This window comes from Vulpes vulpes, chromosome 14, assembly GCF_048418805.1.
Source record: "Vulpes vulpes isolate BD-2025 chromosome 14, VulVul3, whole genome shotgun sequence".
Classification (NCBI taxonomy): domain Eukaryota; kingdom Metazoa; phylum Chordata; class Mammalia; order Carnivora; family Canidae; genus Vulpes; species Vulpes vulpes.
The window spans coordinates 123,845,171-123,861,340 of record NC_132793.1 but is presented as its reverse complement, the minus strand read 5'-3'; the positions used below and the strand labels follow the sequence as shown (position 1 = coordinate 123,861,340).

The following is a 16,170-nucleotide window of genomic DNA, read 5'->3' as shown; positions in this document are numbered from 1 at the left end:
AAGGAGGGAGAAACAGAAAAGTATACCTGCTTGTGTGTATTTTGAGGAGATAAACATATAATGATTGGATTCAGAGGGCAAGGGAGAACTCACAAATGGTTGTGTCATTTTTAGCTTTGATTACAAGGTTGGCAATAGGTCCACTTTTATTTAAAAGAAAGGAGAAATTTCTTTCTTCAGTTTTAGAGGATATAATGAGTTTTCTTTTAGATTGAATCAGAGATAGCTTTTGGAAATCCAAGTGGGGATACCTATTATATCACTCTAGAGATTTGCACCTTGGGGCAAGGAAAGGTCTCAATAACTAGGAAGTCTTTACGTTAAAGATAGTAGTTGAAAATATAAATTCACCAAAGATAAAATGTTAGGGAACTTAAAATCATAAGGAGTAATGATTGTAGGAGGGGTGAAAAGCAATGAAGCAAGTGAGAAGAGACAGTGTATAAAACGGAAAGCGCCAAAACATTCCAAAAAGGGATGACTGCCACTATTAAATATAGCAAAGAAATCTAATAAAAGAAGGGCTTAAAAAAAATCTGTTGGTCTTCCTAAGAAGAAGGTAACCATCTACTTTACTTTAGTGTGCAATGAAAGAAGCCAGGTTCCAGCATACTGAAGACTAAAGAGGAAGAAATGAAATCAGTCAGGATAGAGCAATAGCCTCTGCCATTTAAAAAAAAAAAAGGATATCATAAACTCAAATGAAGGAATGAGCTATGGTAAGGCAAATGGCAGAGCATCAAAAAATGTTTCTGGAGCTGAACTGAGGATGAACATTTTCTTTCTCAAAAACAGAGGAGAATAAAGAGGAGAAATGGAAAGATACAGTTAAATCTTGAGCTAAGAAGACTTCTTAAAATGGTATTCCCCTCAGCTGACCCAAAGTCTCAAAGACTGGGTTGAGGCACAATCTCTCCTAGACCTCTTCTCCAAACTTTTATAGTTGTCAGGCTGAATTAAGTATATTCCTATAGCATCCTCAGCACAATATGGATCATAAGAAGGTGGAATTGGAACTCAAAGACTCTGGAGTCTAATAATGCCTTCATGGTACCTCCAAAAAACAACTTCACCATTCCCTTGGGTTCTTCTCTGTAAAATTAAGATTAAAAAACATCAAATTCATAGGATTGCTGGGTGATCAAAGCATGTAATGCTACACATGAAGCATATCGAAAAGTGACTTTAGGGATCCCTGGGTGGCGCAGCGGTTTAGCTCCTGCCTTTGGCCCAGGGCGCGATCCTGGAGACCTGGGATCGAATCCCACGTCGGGCTCCGGGTGCATGGAGCCTGCTTCTCCCTCTGCCTGTGTCTCTGCCTCTCTCTCTCTCTCTGTGTGACTATCATTAATAAATAAATAAAATTAAAAAAAAAAAAAAAAAAAAAAAAAAAAAAAAAAAAAAAAAAAAAAAGAAAAGTGACTTTATAAGTGGCTGTTTAAATACATACTAACAATGTAAAATACTTTTTCTAAATATAAGTGGAGTATCTAAACAATGTAACAATTTAATTTTTTTCATTTAACCAGAAATGTTATAAGTTACTTGGTAACAAGGACTGTCTCTTTCTATTCTTAAGAATCAACCACATTGCATAACCTAGGGGAAGTTTGTTGAAATCATTATTTTCATAAATTATGAAATGTTGTTATTAGTTATGGATATGGCTCAGATGAGGTTGCCAACTTTAAGAGAAATACAAAAATAAGAAATGTGTTAAAGAATCAATAAGAAGATCATAAATGGAATTACTTTTAAGCATAGGAGGATGGATCCAAGTATGCATCTCCATTTCCTCCCAAACTACAACAGAACCACACTGAAGAGATAAAAGTAAAAACTCAAAAGAACAAAGAACCAAAGAATCCACAGTACATTGGAAATGACTGACCTGGGATCCCTGAGTGACTCAGCGGTTTAGCGCCTGCCTTCACCCCAGGGCGTGATCCTGGAGTCCCAGGATCGAGTCCCACATCAGACTCCGTGCATGGAGCCTGCTTCTCCCTCTGCCTGTGTCTCTGCCTCTCTCTCTCTCTCTCTCTCTCCCTCTGTCTCTTATGAATAAATAAATATTAAAAAAAAAAAAAGGAAATGACTGACCTGTCTGAGAGGCAAAAGCTGGTAACTTCGGTTATGCAAAGTAGAGGAAACAAATAATGTTCTACAAAGTTCCATAAAATACTTGAAAGGCTAATACCTAAGAAAGCACAGGGTAAGAAGTAGAATTGAATCAAGTTTATTACATAAAGGGAGTAAAGTCCACATATATTCTTCCCTGTGCTAAGCAGCTAAACAATAATCCCCCCTCATCCATGTGAAAGCTGAGTCCTTTTGTAGAAACTGGACCAAACAGATTCTAAAATGAGAGACTCTAGGCATTGTTGAGGCAGAGGAAGTTGCCAGTGATAATCGAGATCCAAATCCCAATATTCTCAGTAAGAGATGGAATCTTCTGAGACTGATCCCAAACATTTAAAAGAAAGCTTCCAATGTAAAAGACAGACACTGAAACCAAATATTTTTTTAAACTCTAAATAATAGCAGACTGTCAAAGGAAGATACTGTAACCATAAAACAAGAACAGCATGTTCTAAGAAGGAAAATCAAGAACACAAAAAAATAAGTATTTATAATTAAAAATGGAATCAGGAATTTTAAAAATTAGGAAAAAGAGAGAAAGCTTAGAAAAGAAACTCTCCAAAAGGCAAAACAAGGGGAAGAAAAAAATGATAGTATAAGACGATGGAGCTGTTAAAGAAGTAATACTATAAGAAGTAATATTACTTCCACGAAAAAAAATTAGAGAAGAAGAATTTTTCAAAGACAAAGAATAATGTCTAAGAATGAAAAAAAAAAGGAATATCTTTTTTGTCCATTAAAATTGTACTGTGCATGTGCATGTACTGCTTTGGTAAAATAAAAATCAGAAAAAAATTGTTTACAAGATCACCAATTTAGTGTGCTTTTGTGGCCACTTTTATAGGGCCTGGTTCCCTAACTGGCAAATCTCAGCAATCTCAAAGGTCTGGAGGCAGAAGCTGGGAAAATAGAAAAGACTGGTCAAGCTATTCTTTAATGGGTAACAAGAAATAAGCAATTTTGGAGGTTAGCAAGAATGCTTCAGGAATCACCATTAGGATCCAAATAAAGGGGGAAGAGGGCTGATGAACCAGAGCTAGAAATGGTTTGGGGTGGATGAACAAGAATAACTGAGAGCCTCAAAGAACTACATATAAAAATAAGGCCTGACCACAACAGTATAACCATGGAACATTAAATGTATAAAGTGAGCTAAATTCTGCTCCTGCATGAACTATGAGGTTATCAGTTCATAAAGTACAGTAATATATACAGGTTAACAGAACATGTGAGTCAATATAGCCGTGAGTATCAACAATCGTCTATACACAGGAAAACAATATTAGAATAAATGGAACTTAAGCTACAGATGATTATTACTGACATGGAAATGATACAGGGGAAAGAGAAGTCATTAACTGCTACAACTGAATGGAGTACTTAATAATGGAAGTCAGAAACTACTTCCTAAAGGCTGTAGATGCTTTATTCCTTTTAATTTTGAAAATAAAATTTTGTGTCCTTACCCTCCATTAGTAGAGTCTAATGGAAGACAGTGGAGCTGGGAAAAAAGTGTCATTTCAGAAACAGGTCTATCCAGGCTTGTTCTGCTCCTACCAAATTCTGGAAATTATGTACAAATATAAAGCATGTATTTGTCTACTTTGCTCTTCTAATGGGTTTTACATTATGATACATTCCAAAAGTACCTATGTCACTCCTTGCATTCAGCTTATTTCCGAATTGAACTTTAGACTTCAAAAATATAAATGCAAAAAAGTTCAAATGAAAGGGATGAGCCCCAACCAGACACAGTGATTTTATATAACCTGTCTTTGCATTGCCAAAATTTATTAGTCTGCATCACTTCTTAATTTCTATTTGAAAAACTAAAACATGAGCTTTGAGAATTGAGGGAAATAAAAAAAAAAAAAAACACTAATCATCCCACATATTTCCTAGTGAAAGACACTAACATGAAAACTGAATTCCAAAAGATGTTATTTTCTATGGGTTTTAATGATGTAATTCTATAGGTCTGTAGCTTGCCAAATAACCCTCTAAGTGAGGTAAAAATATTAAACTCCAATATTTTTTAAAAAAGGAAAGCTAGGAAGAAAAAAAAATATTTGAAATTTTCAGTCTCTTGAGGTAAAAAGATAATTATTTTTGAATTATCATCTCTCCATCCTATTTCTGGAGTCTAAAGATTGTACAAACTCTCAAATTTTAAGTTATTGCCAAGAATTAAATTATATAATCAACCCATAATGTTGCATTTAAAATATACATTAGATCTACAGATATTAAGGGTAATGAATATGGTTTATACATACAGGTGTAATGAATACAATCTGTACATCAGAAAATTTCCTGATTTTGATCACTATGGTACAGTTATTTGAGGGAATGTCCTCCCTTTTTAGAAATACACACTGAGGTAATTAAGGGTAAAAGGGCATAAAGTCCACAACTTTTAAACAAGTCTAAAAATATGTGCATATACACACTTACACATGTGTGTACATATATGCACACATACACAGGAAGAAAGAGGATAAAGTAAATGTAAGGTATTAACATTTGGGAAGTCTGGGTGAAGGGTATATGAGAAATCTTTGCACCATGCTTGCAACTTTTCTGTAAGCCTGAAATTATGTTAACACAATTAAAAAAAAAAAAGTTAAAAGAAACTATAGCTCACCCTACTCTTTACGTTTTTCTTTATCATATGTAGGGTGGTAATAAAGAAAGAAAATAAGATGATGTGTTTAGCCTCAAAAAGCATCAAGAGAAGAATCACTTAAAAGGCCGAAATCCTGACAGCTTAGTTAGGATCACTGTATTCTGAGAAACTGCCAAATGAAAAGCTCAATCAGCACTGGTAGAAGAAAACAGCACAAAGAATTTTGTGATGGGCCCTGGAAAAAAAAGTTCACAGAGACCCAATCAATGCCTACTGGAAGATGATATATTGAACATCCAGGACCTGAGATCAAATCCTGAGCCTCAGCATGTACTCTGCACAGTTATATGAAAATCATGAAAGGTGGGATACCTGGGTGGCTCAGTCAATTAAGCGTCTGCCTTTGGCTCAGGTCATTGTCCCAGGGTCCTGGGATCCAGCCCCACATTGGGGTGGGGGTGGGGGTCCCCTGCTCAGCAGGGAGTCTGTTTCTCCTTCTCCCTCTGTCCACCCCACACTCAAGCTTTCTCTCTCAAATAAATAAAATCTTAAAAAAAAATCATGAAAGGCCCTAATTTTTTTAATGAATATTTATTGTAGATTTCTGAGATCTAAGATAAGGAAAAGTCAAAATGCTAACCAACTGAAGTTATAAAATTATTTCAAAACAATGGGCTCAGATGAAGAGGATAATCCTCAAAGAATAATGCAAAAAAAAAAAAAAAAGCACATTTACTGAGTACAGAGATAATTACTGGCACAGTTTAGGAATCCTACCCCTGTCCTCATGAAGTTTGCAGTCCAATCCAAGAGGAGATACGTTTGGAATAATAACCATGGTGGGGGCAGGTGTGTTTTTAGGGGTTAGAAGCATTCATGGAAGGAAGTCATCCTTAGACTAGAATGATAAACAGAAAAGCATGGCTTTTGAAGTAGTAGTTTATGACTGAAAAGACATTAAATTAGAGAAAAATACATCTGGAGCTACAACTACTCCATAATTCTGGGAAAAGCACTGAGAAAAGTCAAGGAAAGAGGAAACTGCCAAAAATCGGCTTGGCCAGAGAACCAGATTACACATGAAGTTAGCAAATAGGAAAAAAAGCCACAAACCCCCAGCAGAGGCCAGGCCCCAGGAGCCTGATGTGACAGGTGTTCAGGAGCTCCTTCCTTCTCGGCAGACAAGTGCGAGTCACTGGAGGGTCTTAAACAAAAGGCGTCAAATGCACAACGCATAAAATAAATATAAATGCAGAATCTAATTATGTAAATTATAATGGGAAACAAATGACAGATCCTTTTAAAAGGTGAGTACAAACTCATTTTCTTTTTTTCTTTTTTTTTTTTTTACAAACTCATTTTCAGTGAGAAATATGGGCTTGAGGGGATTTAGTCCTAAAGCATTATCATCACTATAACCCCTGATTTGCTGCTTTTTTTTTTTTTTTTTTTTTTTTGGCCAGAGGTCAGACAAGGGAGGCACAGATATTACCTTTGAGGATTTACAGTAACAAAGCTGTGACAGGAAATCTTGGCATTCCTATTCATTTGGGAAACAAGGAAGAGCTGATGTCAGAGTGCATCGGTCTGCTGAGCCCAATTCATATATGTTCTCCTAACTCTGACTTTGAGAACACACTCTGCTACAGAAGTCTTATGGTTAACCAATTCCCAGAAGATGTTCACCAAAAATACAACCTGAGCCATAGAAAGGGTAACTCTCAGGACACAAGCTGTGTGTGTATGGTGGTTGGACTGGCTGGAGGGGTTATTTATTCTATGTAATCTTGATATTTAGGGAAGAAAAACAGTACTGGAATTTGCTCAAAAACAAGAAAGGACTCCAGAGCTGACCTAATGAAATACTACTATGAAGTGACATGAATACTACTGTTGGGTACACTAAGTGTCAGCTACCACCTATAGGATATGTCTAAACTCAGAGGGTAACTGAAAATCAGAAACAGCTATTTAGACATACCCTTTGCTGCTTCTGCTGCTCCTTATCCCCTCATCATATTTCTGTGCCATGTACACTTCTACACATCGTATATACATTAACTCACTGAATCCTCAGAAAAAAACCTATTAGGTCAGTTCTATTATACATCCCTCCTTGTACCTTGTCCACAGGGACAAAATGGTTAGTGACTTCTCCATGATCACACAAGTACTTAACATCAGAGCTGAGAGGAGAACCCAGGCAGCCAAGATCTAGGAACCTACCCTCTTGACCACTTAACCATGCTGCTTCTCTGCACCTGTTATACATTTGAAGCATGTATGTCCATTTTCAAAACACATTAGAGAGAGTAGAGGTCATAGCTTCTAATACACATGTGCACAGTAAATCCAAGATAGTAAAGGCAAAGTATTATTTGTTAAAACCATGAAGCTGTTTCCTGATGAAGGATTTCCTTAACTAATGGTATTCGGCATTCACTGAAAATAGGAATACACACTAGGATTTCTTTTCATTTAAAATAAATGTGTTTTAGTCTTGAACATTTTTAGACTATACAAGCTAGGCACTGATAGAACACAAGATATTCAAAATTCCTCAATGCTAATTTATGAAATTAAATATAACCAGATGATATAGAGTTTCTAGCAAACCGTATCAACCACTTTCTTTTTAAAAATCAAACACCATGTCAACAAATCACGGTAAGACACCAAGGGGATAAAATAAGGTTGAAGGGAGAAAAGAGAAAACAAAACCAGGATGCTATTATTCAGCTCTACACTTAGGTTTAACACGAGCTATCAATCTTTCTTTTCATGAACACTAAATTGAGAAGAAAAAAAAAAAAGAAAAAGAAAAATACAGATCAGTCTTCATAACCTGAGGCTAGAAGAACTTCGAATCCTGAAAACCTGAACTGACAATTTGAAGCCTCTTGTAACTCTCTGAAGGACTACATGCATTTTATTCTGACTTTTTTCTTCCTGTTTAATCATTTTGCTCTATGGCTGTCCTGACAAGCACTGACAGAGTGGTACGGTCCAGGTGCTTGCCATTCAGGGGCAAAGGTGACAACCACACTTTCATCTCTAAATCTTTCCAAATAATTCATTTGTTTCCATAAAGCTGGTACTCGGAGGAGTAACACCATTATAGCATCTTGAGAAAGAAAAGAAAAAAACAACAAAACAGAACTTTGTTTCCTGGTAGTGTGACTTTTTCTTCATTTTTAAGTAGATAATTTCTGAACAAATATTTTGCATCTGCAATTATGTAATTTTTTAATTCGAGTCTAGTTGGCATACAATGTTATATTGCTTTCAGTTGTACAACACACCTTTCAGGCACACACCAGTGATTTGGTAATTCTATACATTGTGCAGTGCTCACCACTGCCACTCTCTGTCACTATACAATATTATTATCTTCCTTATGCTGTAGCTTTCATTCCTAAGACTTAATTATTTCACAAAGGAAGCCTGTACTTCTTGATCCCCTTCACCTATTTTGCCCGTCCTCCCCAACACTCCCTCCACTTCAGCAACCATTGGTTTGTTCTCTGTATTTATGGTTTTGTTTCTGGTTTTTTGGTTTATTTGTCCATTTGTTTTGCTTTTTATATTCCACATGTAAGCGAATTCAGTATTTGTCTCTGACTTATTTCACTTAGTATAATACTCTCTAGGTCCATCCATATTGTCCCAAACAGCAAGATACCACTCATTTTTATAGCTGAGTAATATTCCACTGTATGTGTACACACCACATCTTCTTTATCTAATCTTCTGGGGATATTTAGTTTGCTTCCATAACTCAGCTACTATAAATAATGCTGCATATACCTTCTTTGAATTTAATGTGTTTGCTTTCTTTGGGTAAATACCCAATAGTGCAATTACCAGATCATACAGTATTCTTATTTTTAATTTTTTGAGGAAACTCCATATTATGTTCCACAGTGGTTGCACTACTTTATATTCCTACCAACAGCACATGAGGGTTCTCCACATCCTGGTCAATGCCAATTTATTGTCTTTTAGATACTTGCCATACTAACAGGTATAAGATGGTTTTGATTTGAACTTCCCTAATGGTTAGTGATGTTGAGCATCTTTTCGTGTGTCTGTTGACCCACAAGTATATCTTTCTAGGTACAAGTCAAAAACAAAATATTAACAAGTCTCTTATACTTTTATACCAGTAATAACTTGATTATTAGAGAAATGGTTACTTATTCAATAAATATTTACACATGACTACTATGTGTTGACACTATATTAGGCACCAAAGATTTGATAATCTTGAATAAACTACCAAATGCTAATGTCTCATTAAGAGAGAGCAAGTGAGCAAGCGAGTGAGGCGCAAATAAACTAATAAAGGAGGGATCATCTTCATGCAATAAATGCTATGCTGGAGTAAGAGTCCCATGAAAGGAAAGAGCTGCCAGTGACAGCAGACTATAGCAGCACTAAACTGATGCCTGAAAAATGAGAAAACGCCAAACTGGGGGAAGTGCCCTTCTGGCAAAATGAACAACTGTAAAAGTCCAAAAGGGCAGAAAGGAACATGACATGTTGTAGAAATAGAGAGGAAAACAGTGTGACCAGGCCTATGAAGGTAGGGAGGAATAATATGAGATGAAGAGGGGAAGGCATAGGAGGGTCTCTTATGTGACAATAAGGAACAGGGATATATTCTGTTATGGGAAGCTGTTGAATATACTCAAACAATGAAAATACAAAATCTGATTTACATTTTTAATGACCATGGAATCTGCTTTTGGAGAATGTTTTGGAAGGAAGCTAGAGTAGCTACTGGGACACAAATCAAGAGGAGTGTTGCATCCCAGGTAGGATGTGATGGTAGCTGGGCTGGGATTATGTTAGTGAAGAGGAAAGCCAACTGATTTAAGACCTATTTTAAGTTCGAAATGATAGAACTTGGTGACAAACTGGGTGAAAAAATGAAGACTATCAAATATTACATTACCACGAAATTATTTTCCAATGAAATCATTTCTGCTATGCTACATAGCCAAAGTACAAAAGCATATTCATATTACTTAAAACAGGATTCCAAATGAGATAACATCTTCAATTAAATTACAAAGGATGCACCAGTTTCTAATTTTGGAAATGAAATTTAACAACAAAAAATCCATAGTTAACTTGTAAAAGATAAAAGGAAAGAATTAGTTATGAGTTTAAAAACATCAATTTATTCCTCTACTGATTAAGAAAAGCAATCTATTCCAAGGAAATATTAAAACAAACTGTTAAGTCTATAAATATTATAAGCACAGTGTTTTTATTTTGTATTTTATTGTTGCCAAAAAATAAATGAAAGCTTATTTTAAGCTGCAGAGTACTTATGATACTATGAAGTCTCAGAAAGAAAATCTTATATTTCAAACTCCCTATTTCATCTTTCTATAAGAGATTTAAAGGGTGGGTCTAAGATCTCTTCATATTCTAGAAAACTTGTAAACTTATTAACAAGCACATTAACTGCCTATTATTGAATTATTTTAATAATTACTGTAGCCAATGCATAGATTATTCAGTTACTCCCCTTGCCACTTCTGACCAACTTCTACCTAAGGGTTAAATACTAAAGAGCAATGGAAGATTGAGAAAATTCTCTATAAAATTTGCCATTTGTTATCAGTTCAAGTACAGACATTTAATAACCAACTGCCGAAAGAACCAAAAACATCTAAATTCAAAATGTCACCCAGTCGTTAACACTTTGACCAAGACAAAAGTGTTACAGTAACAATTATAACACAAATCAGACATAAAATTCTGTTTCATGCTGAGCTCCTCCATTTTTCATTATGAGGATTACAATTAATGTACATAAAGTATCTAAAATAACGCTTTATACATAGTACCTGTTCACTAAAGGGTAGCTACTATTTTCTGGAAAATCTAATAAGGTAGGGCTAATTCCAATATAATTCTACTTAGACATATCATTTCTTTGGACATAAAGCATTTATACCAAAGCAATCACTTTAAATGCACAAAGATCAGGATTAACATCTAAAGTGAGTTTTTCATCCTATTGTTCCTTTGATAGAGTAGTAAGGCTGAATTATACCATGTAGGGAATTAATACTGGGCTCCCGAGCCTCTAAACACCCACCACCAATTGGCCTATACAGCTTAATATCTCTTAAATCCTCTTTGTTCCAGTAAGACAGATCTCATTATATTTTCCTGCCTATATTTCTCAAATTAGTTCATATGTATTTAACAATGAGCATGAGACCTGTGTCTTATTCATTTTTGTAATTCCTAATGCTCAGGACACGCCTGACACAAGGAGCTAGTTGCAGAGATGGATAAATGCCTACCGTGTCTGTTCAGATAATTCCCCAAACCTAAAATACATTGTTAAATTTAATTAATTTCCATCATTTTTTGAAACCATGCCTAAGCTTTATTCTACTTACACACACATAAATTATAATCAGAATAAACTGAACTACTTCATATCCCTTAGTATGCCAACAGAATATGTACTAAAAACTTGTCAGTTCTGCCTATGTGTTGACATTTATCTATATTATCTCCCCAGTTAAGGTGTCTGTCTCTAAGGGAAGGGGCTGAGTTTCACATTTCTTTGGAATAACCCTTAAATCCTGAAACAATAGTCGGTTGGCTGTAAAGTAGACATCAGTGAATTCTGTTGAGAATTCACACAGCACTCCAACTCAGTGGTAAATCCCTGCTGCAGTGCATGAAATGGTATGTGCGCCTTGAAGCATTTACAAATCCTCAAAAAATATTTCTGTATTATAAAGATCAAATCTAACATCTTAAAGGGAAAAAATCAAAATATAAACATAATTATTTTGATAATGAAAGTTTTATCAGATAACAAAATCAAAAAGAAGCAGAAAAGATACCTTCAAGCAGTTTTTTCTCCGAAGAGAGTTTAGAAGCAGCAGAAGGAGCCTGATACAAAAAGTCACAGAGGAACGTGGATTGGGAGGACTCCTGACTTAATCCACCTTCAGAGTGAATATCATGTTGAGGGAAATCTGAAAAAATTACAGAAATAACATATTTGAAATCTAAAATGTAAATAATTTCCCTTTGGTTATGAATATGTAGGTGAGTTTTTTTGCTAGAAGAAAAGTTACTTCAAATTTTCCACAGAATAGCTATATATTTATTTCATGTTGCTTAGAATTTGCAAATAATCACTAGCCATGTTTATTATTCATATATGAAAATCAGATTTAATTTTGATGAAAATGCTTATGTGGGGTTAACTATCTTAATCTTTAATTTATATGATTAAAGAAATATAAAAGATTTATTCCCTAAACATTTTCCTTGAAGTGAAACAAAATATGGTCCTAAGCACCTTCTATCTTTTTAATAATCACCCTTGTCTTCATTCTGATGGTTTTTCTTATTTAAGAAAGAAACAGATTTGTACTTTAGTCCTTTCAGGGATATAGCAGAAGAGACCTGGCTAATGAAGGGACAGAGACCGACCTGAGAATTTGTTATGGTAGAGAAATTCCATCTGTAGACTTTGGCCAGCCTTCTTGGCCAGCAGGTAGGGGGTGCTATACACAGGGTCTCCAGTTGCACACATGACATCTGCTCCACTGAACAGCAAAGCCATTGTTTCCAGAACGTCTGGTTTCACTACAGCAGCACACAGAGCCTGGCCGTTAAAAGAAAATACACTTTTTAAAGGGAAGAAAAATACAATTCTAGCTATTAAAATGTGTGAAAATCAGCCAAGCCATTTATAAAATGAAGTTGTATTCCCTTTTTTATTAACCAAGAAAGTTAGTAAGAAGTATGCCCTGAATTAAGTAATAGGCTCAAAAGACCTGCTTTGTATGAATTTAAGTTACAACCTAAGACCTCCAAATTTTAATTCATTGTTCCATTGTTGTGATACTCCAAACCTTCCAACATACCAGAGTTGCTTAGGAAGACATTTTTTATGTTTATGTACTATGATAATGGCTCGTGCTAAGAAAATGCAAAACGTTTAAAATGTAATAATGAAGTATATCTGTTAAGTGTTTTGTCATATGAATGTTATATGTATGTATTCTTCAGCCTAATCGGGATCTATATCATATTTTAAACTATTGTTGTGCTTCAGGAATTTGGAAGATGAGTGCAACGCAAATACAGTATCTTTCCTTTTCTGTGAGGTATGGGTAGGGAGGAGGAATAGCAAGCAGGAGGTAATAAAACAACACTGACTTATGTTATACATCATTGCACAAACACTAGGAATTGCTGGAACCAAACTGTGTTGTTGCTGCTTTTATTGTTACCGTGAAGTAATAAGCTGCCTTCACATCTCTTCTCATCCTCTCTTTCTGCTTCCTCACTTTACTGGCTTCCCATTTGGTTCTAAATCCTGTGATTTCAGCACTCTAATCCTGTCTGTTTTTGTAGCCCTGGACTCACCATTTCATCTCCTTCTTGACCTGGTGCACTTAGATAGATCACTGGTTAATTTACTCTAATGCAACTTCAGAATAATTGCTCATTAAATGTCCCAATAAGCAGCTCAGAGTATACAACCAAGAAATCCCACAAGCATTCACAGTTCCAGACCTGGATGGTCAACTGTTAAAAAATGTCCTAACATTTCCTACCAAGGTCTAGATGACCTACAGAATTTCCTTTGCATCACAATCAAACAGCCTAACCTATGCCTGACTTTATCCTGTTTTGCTAGGTGATCTTAGGCAATCCCTTCACTTCCCTGAGTCTTAGTTTACCTCATCTACAAGATAAGGGTGCTAGAAAAGATACCAGCTAACATTCCATCCACTGCAATAGCCTTTGGCTGCCCTCCCATTTAACCGTATTTGCTCATATTCTTTTATCCCCCCACTGCTGTTTTCTTCCACAACACAATGTATTTGCTATGGTGTATTTACCGGACTCTGGCTATTCATGGTCAGTCTCCCTTACTTGACTACCACGCTCATGAATAAAAGAGGCACATTTACGTTTTACTACAACTGTATCCCCAGAACCTAAAAAAGAACTCAGAACTTGTAAGTGTGCAATAAATATCGATCCACTAAGAACACTAAATGGAAAAAGGTTAGTCTCTTCAACAAATGGTGTTGGGAAACTGGATAACAACATACAGAAAAGTGAAATTGGAGCCCTATCTTATACCATTCACAAAAATGCGCTCAAAAAAGATTAAAGACTTAAATATAAGATTGATACCTTAAAAATCCTAGAAGAAAACACAAGGAAAAGCTCCTTGAAATTGGTCTTGACAGTAACTTTTTGGAGATGACACCAAAAGCATAAGCAACAAAAGAAAAAAAATCAATAAGCTGGACTATATCAAACTAAAAAGCTGCTTCACATCTGAAGAAAAAAAATCAACAAAATGAAAAGGCAAACCTACAGAATAGGAGTAAATATTTGCAAAACATACATTAGATAAGGAGTTTATAACCAAAATATATAAAGAACTTGGGGAAACTGGGTGGCTCAGTTGGTTAAGCATCTGCCTTCAGCTCAGATCATGATCCCAGGGCCCTGGGATGAAGCCCTGCATTGGGCTCCCCATTCAGCACAGAGTCTGTTTCTCCTTCTACTTTCACCTCTCCCCCACTCATGCTCACTGCCCCTCATTCTCTCTCAAATAAACAAAACCTTAATATATATATATATATATATATATATATATATATATATATATATCTCACAAGCCCCAAAAATAGCCAATTAAAAAGTGAGCAGAGAAACTGAAGACACATTTTTCCAAGAACACATCCAAATGATCAACAGTTACATGAAAAATGTTCAACATTATTAATCAAGGAAATGCAAATCAAATCATAGTAAGTTACTATGTCACACCTATTGAAATATTAGATATGCAATCTCACGTCTATTAGAACATTATTCATAATAGCCAATATATGGAAACAACCTAAGAATCATCAACAGATGAGTGAATAAGGACAATATGGTATACATACATACACACACACACACACACACAAATATTATTCAGCCATGAGGAAGAAGGAAATCCCGCCATTTGGGACATGGATGGAACCTGAAGGATAATGTTCAATGAGATTAGCCAGACAGAGAAAGACAAATATTATATATCACTTATATGTAAAATCTAAAAAAGCCATACTCATAGGAACACAGATTATAATGTGGTTACCAAGGGGTGTGGGGGGATGGGCGTGAGATGTTGTTTAAGGGTACAAACTTGCAACTAGAAGATAAATACGTTCTGGAGATCTAATGAACACCATATTGGCTATAATCAATAATACTATATTATTTACCTCAATATTGCTACAGGACTAGACCTCAAATGTTCTCACTACAAAACAAATGATAATTATGTGATATAATACAGGTGTCAGCTACAGTGGCAATCATACTGAAATACATAAATCAACAGTACCAAATCAACAGGTTGAATAAACTCATACAACATTGTATGTAAATTGTATCTCAATTAAAAATGTCTAGTCAATAAAACACATTTTTTGTAAGAATTATTTGCTGACATTAAGAGTACTATTTTTAAGAAGCCCATTGCAGAAATAAATTTCAATGGGTAGATTTCTCTATAATATTCTTAGAAGAATTCAATTGCTAGTAATTAATGTAAAACGTATCTAATAAAAACTGGGTGGTGTGGCAGACAGGACTTTATTTGGGGACATCAATATACTTACCAGTAAGATACCCATAACTATCAGAAAGAAAGAAACCATTTGAGGAAAATATGCCTTAGTTCTCTAACTTCACCAGTTATTCCCCAAAATCCACAGCTTAGTAATTATATACTTATTTATTATGGACCTCTAGTGCACAGAAGTAATCATACCCTTGGTTTACAATACCTGTTGTTACTATACCATGTACATCTCATATACTAGTCAATATCAATAATGTAATTAGTACCAATGAAACCGCCACCCAAAACAAAACTAAATGTCTTAGTAATAACCTATATAAATATATAGTTCCCAGGCCCCTCCCCCATACCATCTCCCCTTAGCTGCCCATTCTGAATCCTTCATATTTTGTGTACCATTGCTTTAACATCAACTGGTAGCCTCACTTTATTAACACCAAAGATGTATAAATACTAAAAACTTAGTTTAGGGGAACTAATCCAATAGAAATGTAAATCAATTGTATGATCTCGTAATTTCTACAGAAGTATGAAAAAGGCCTTTATCTGTTGACGTTCCATAATGTTCAGTATCATGCCACCTACCTGAGGATTTTTAATCATAAGTACTGCCACTAAAAGCATACTAAAAAACCAAGAACCATGAAAGACCATATTCTCTAAGCATAGAAACAACAGGCACATAAAAGTACATGTATTAAATATCTCTACATGGATGAGCCTCATAACACATAAGAAACTGAAGCAGCAA

At 35.3% G+C, this 16,170-nt stretch overlaps 1 protein-coding gene across 11 annotated transcripts in view; it reads right to left on the bottom strand.

The window, feature by feature from the left end:
• ARAP2 (ArfGAP with RhoGAP domain, ankyrin repeat and PH domain 2) overlaps positions 1-16,170 on the bottom strand; it is a 188,018-nt gene that overhangs the window by 94,013 nt on the left and 77,835 nt on the right. For all 11 annotated transcript variants that reach the window (XM_025997529.2, XM_072737910.1, XM_072737914.1 and 8 more), the window contains 2 exons: positions 12,245-12,419; positions 11,647-11,781 (listed from right to left, as the gene is read on the bottom strand). In XM_025997529.2, the coding sequence (XP_025853314.2) occupies positions 11,647-11,781; positions 12,245-12,419 (310 nt within the window). The remainder of the gene's footprint in view (positions 1-11,646; positions 11,782-12,244; positions 12,420-16,170) is intronic.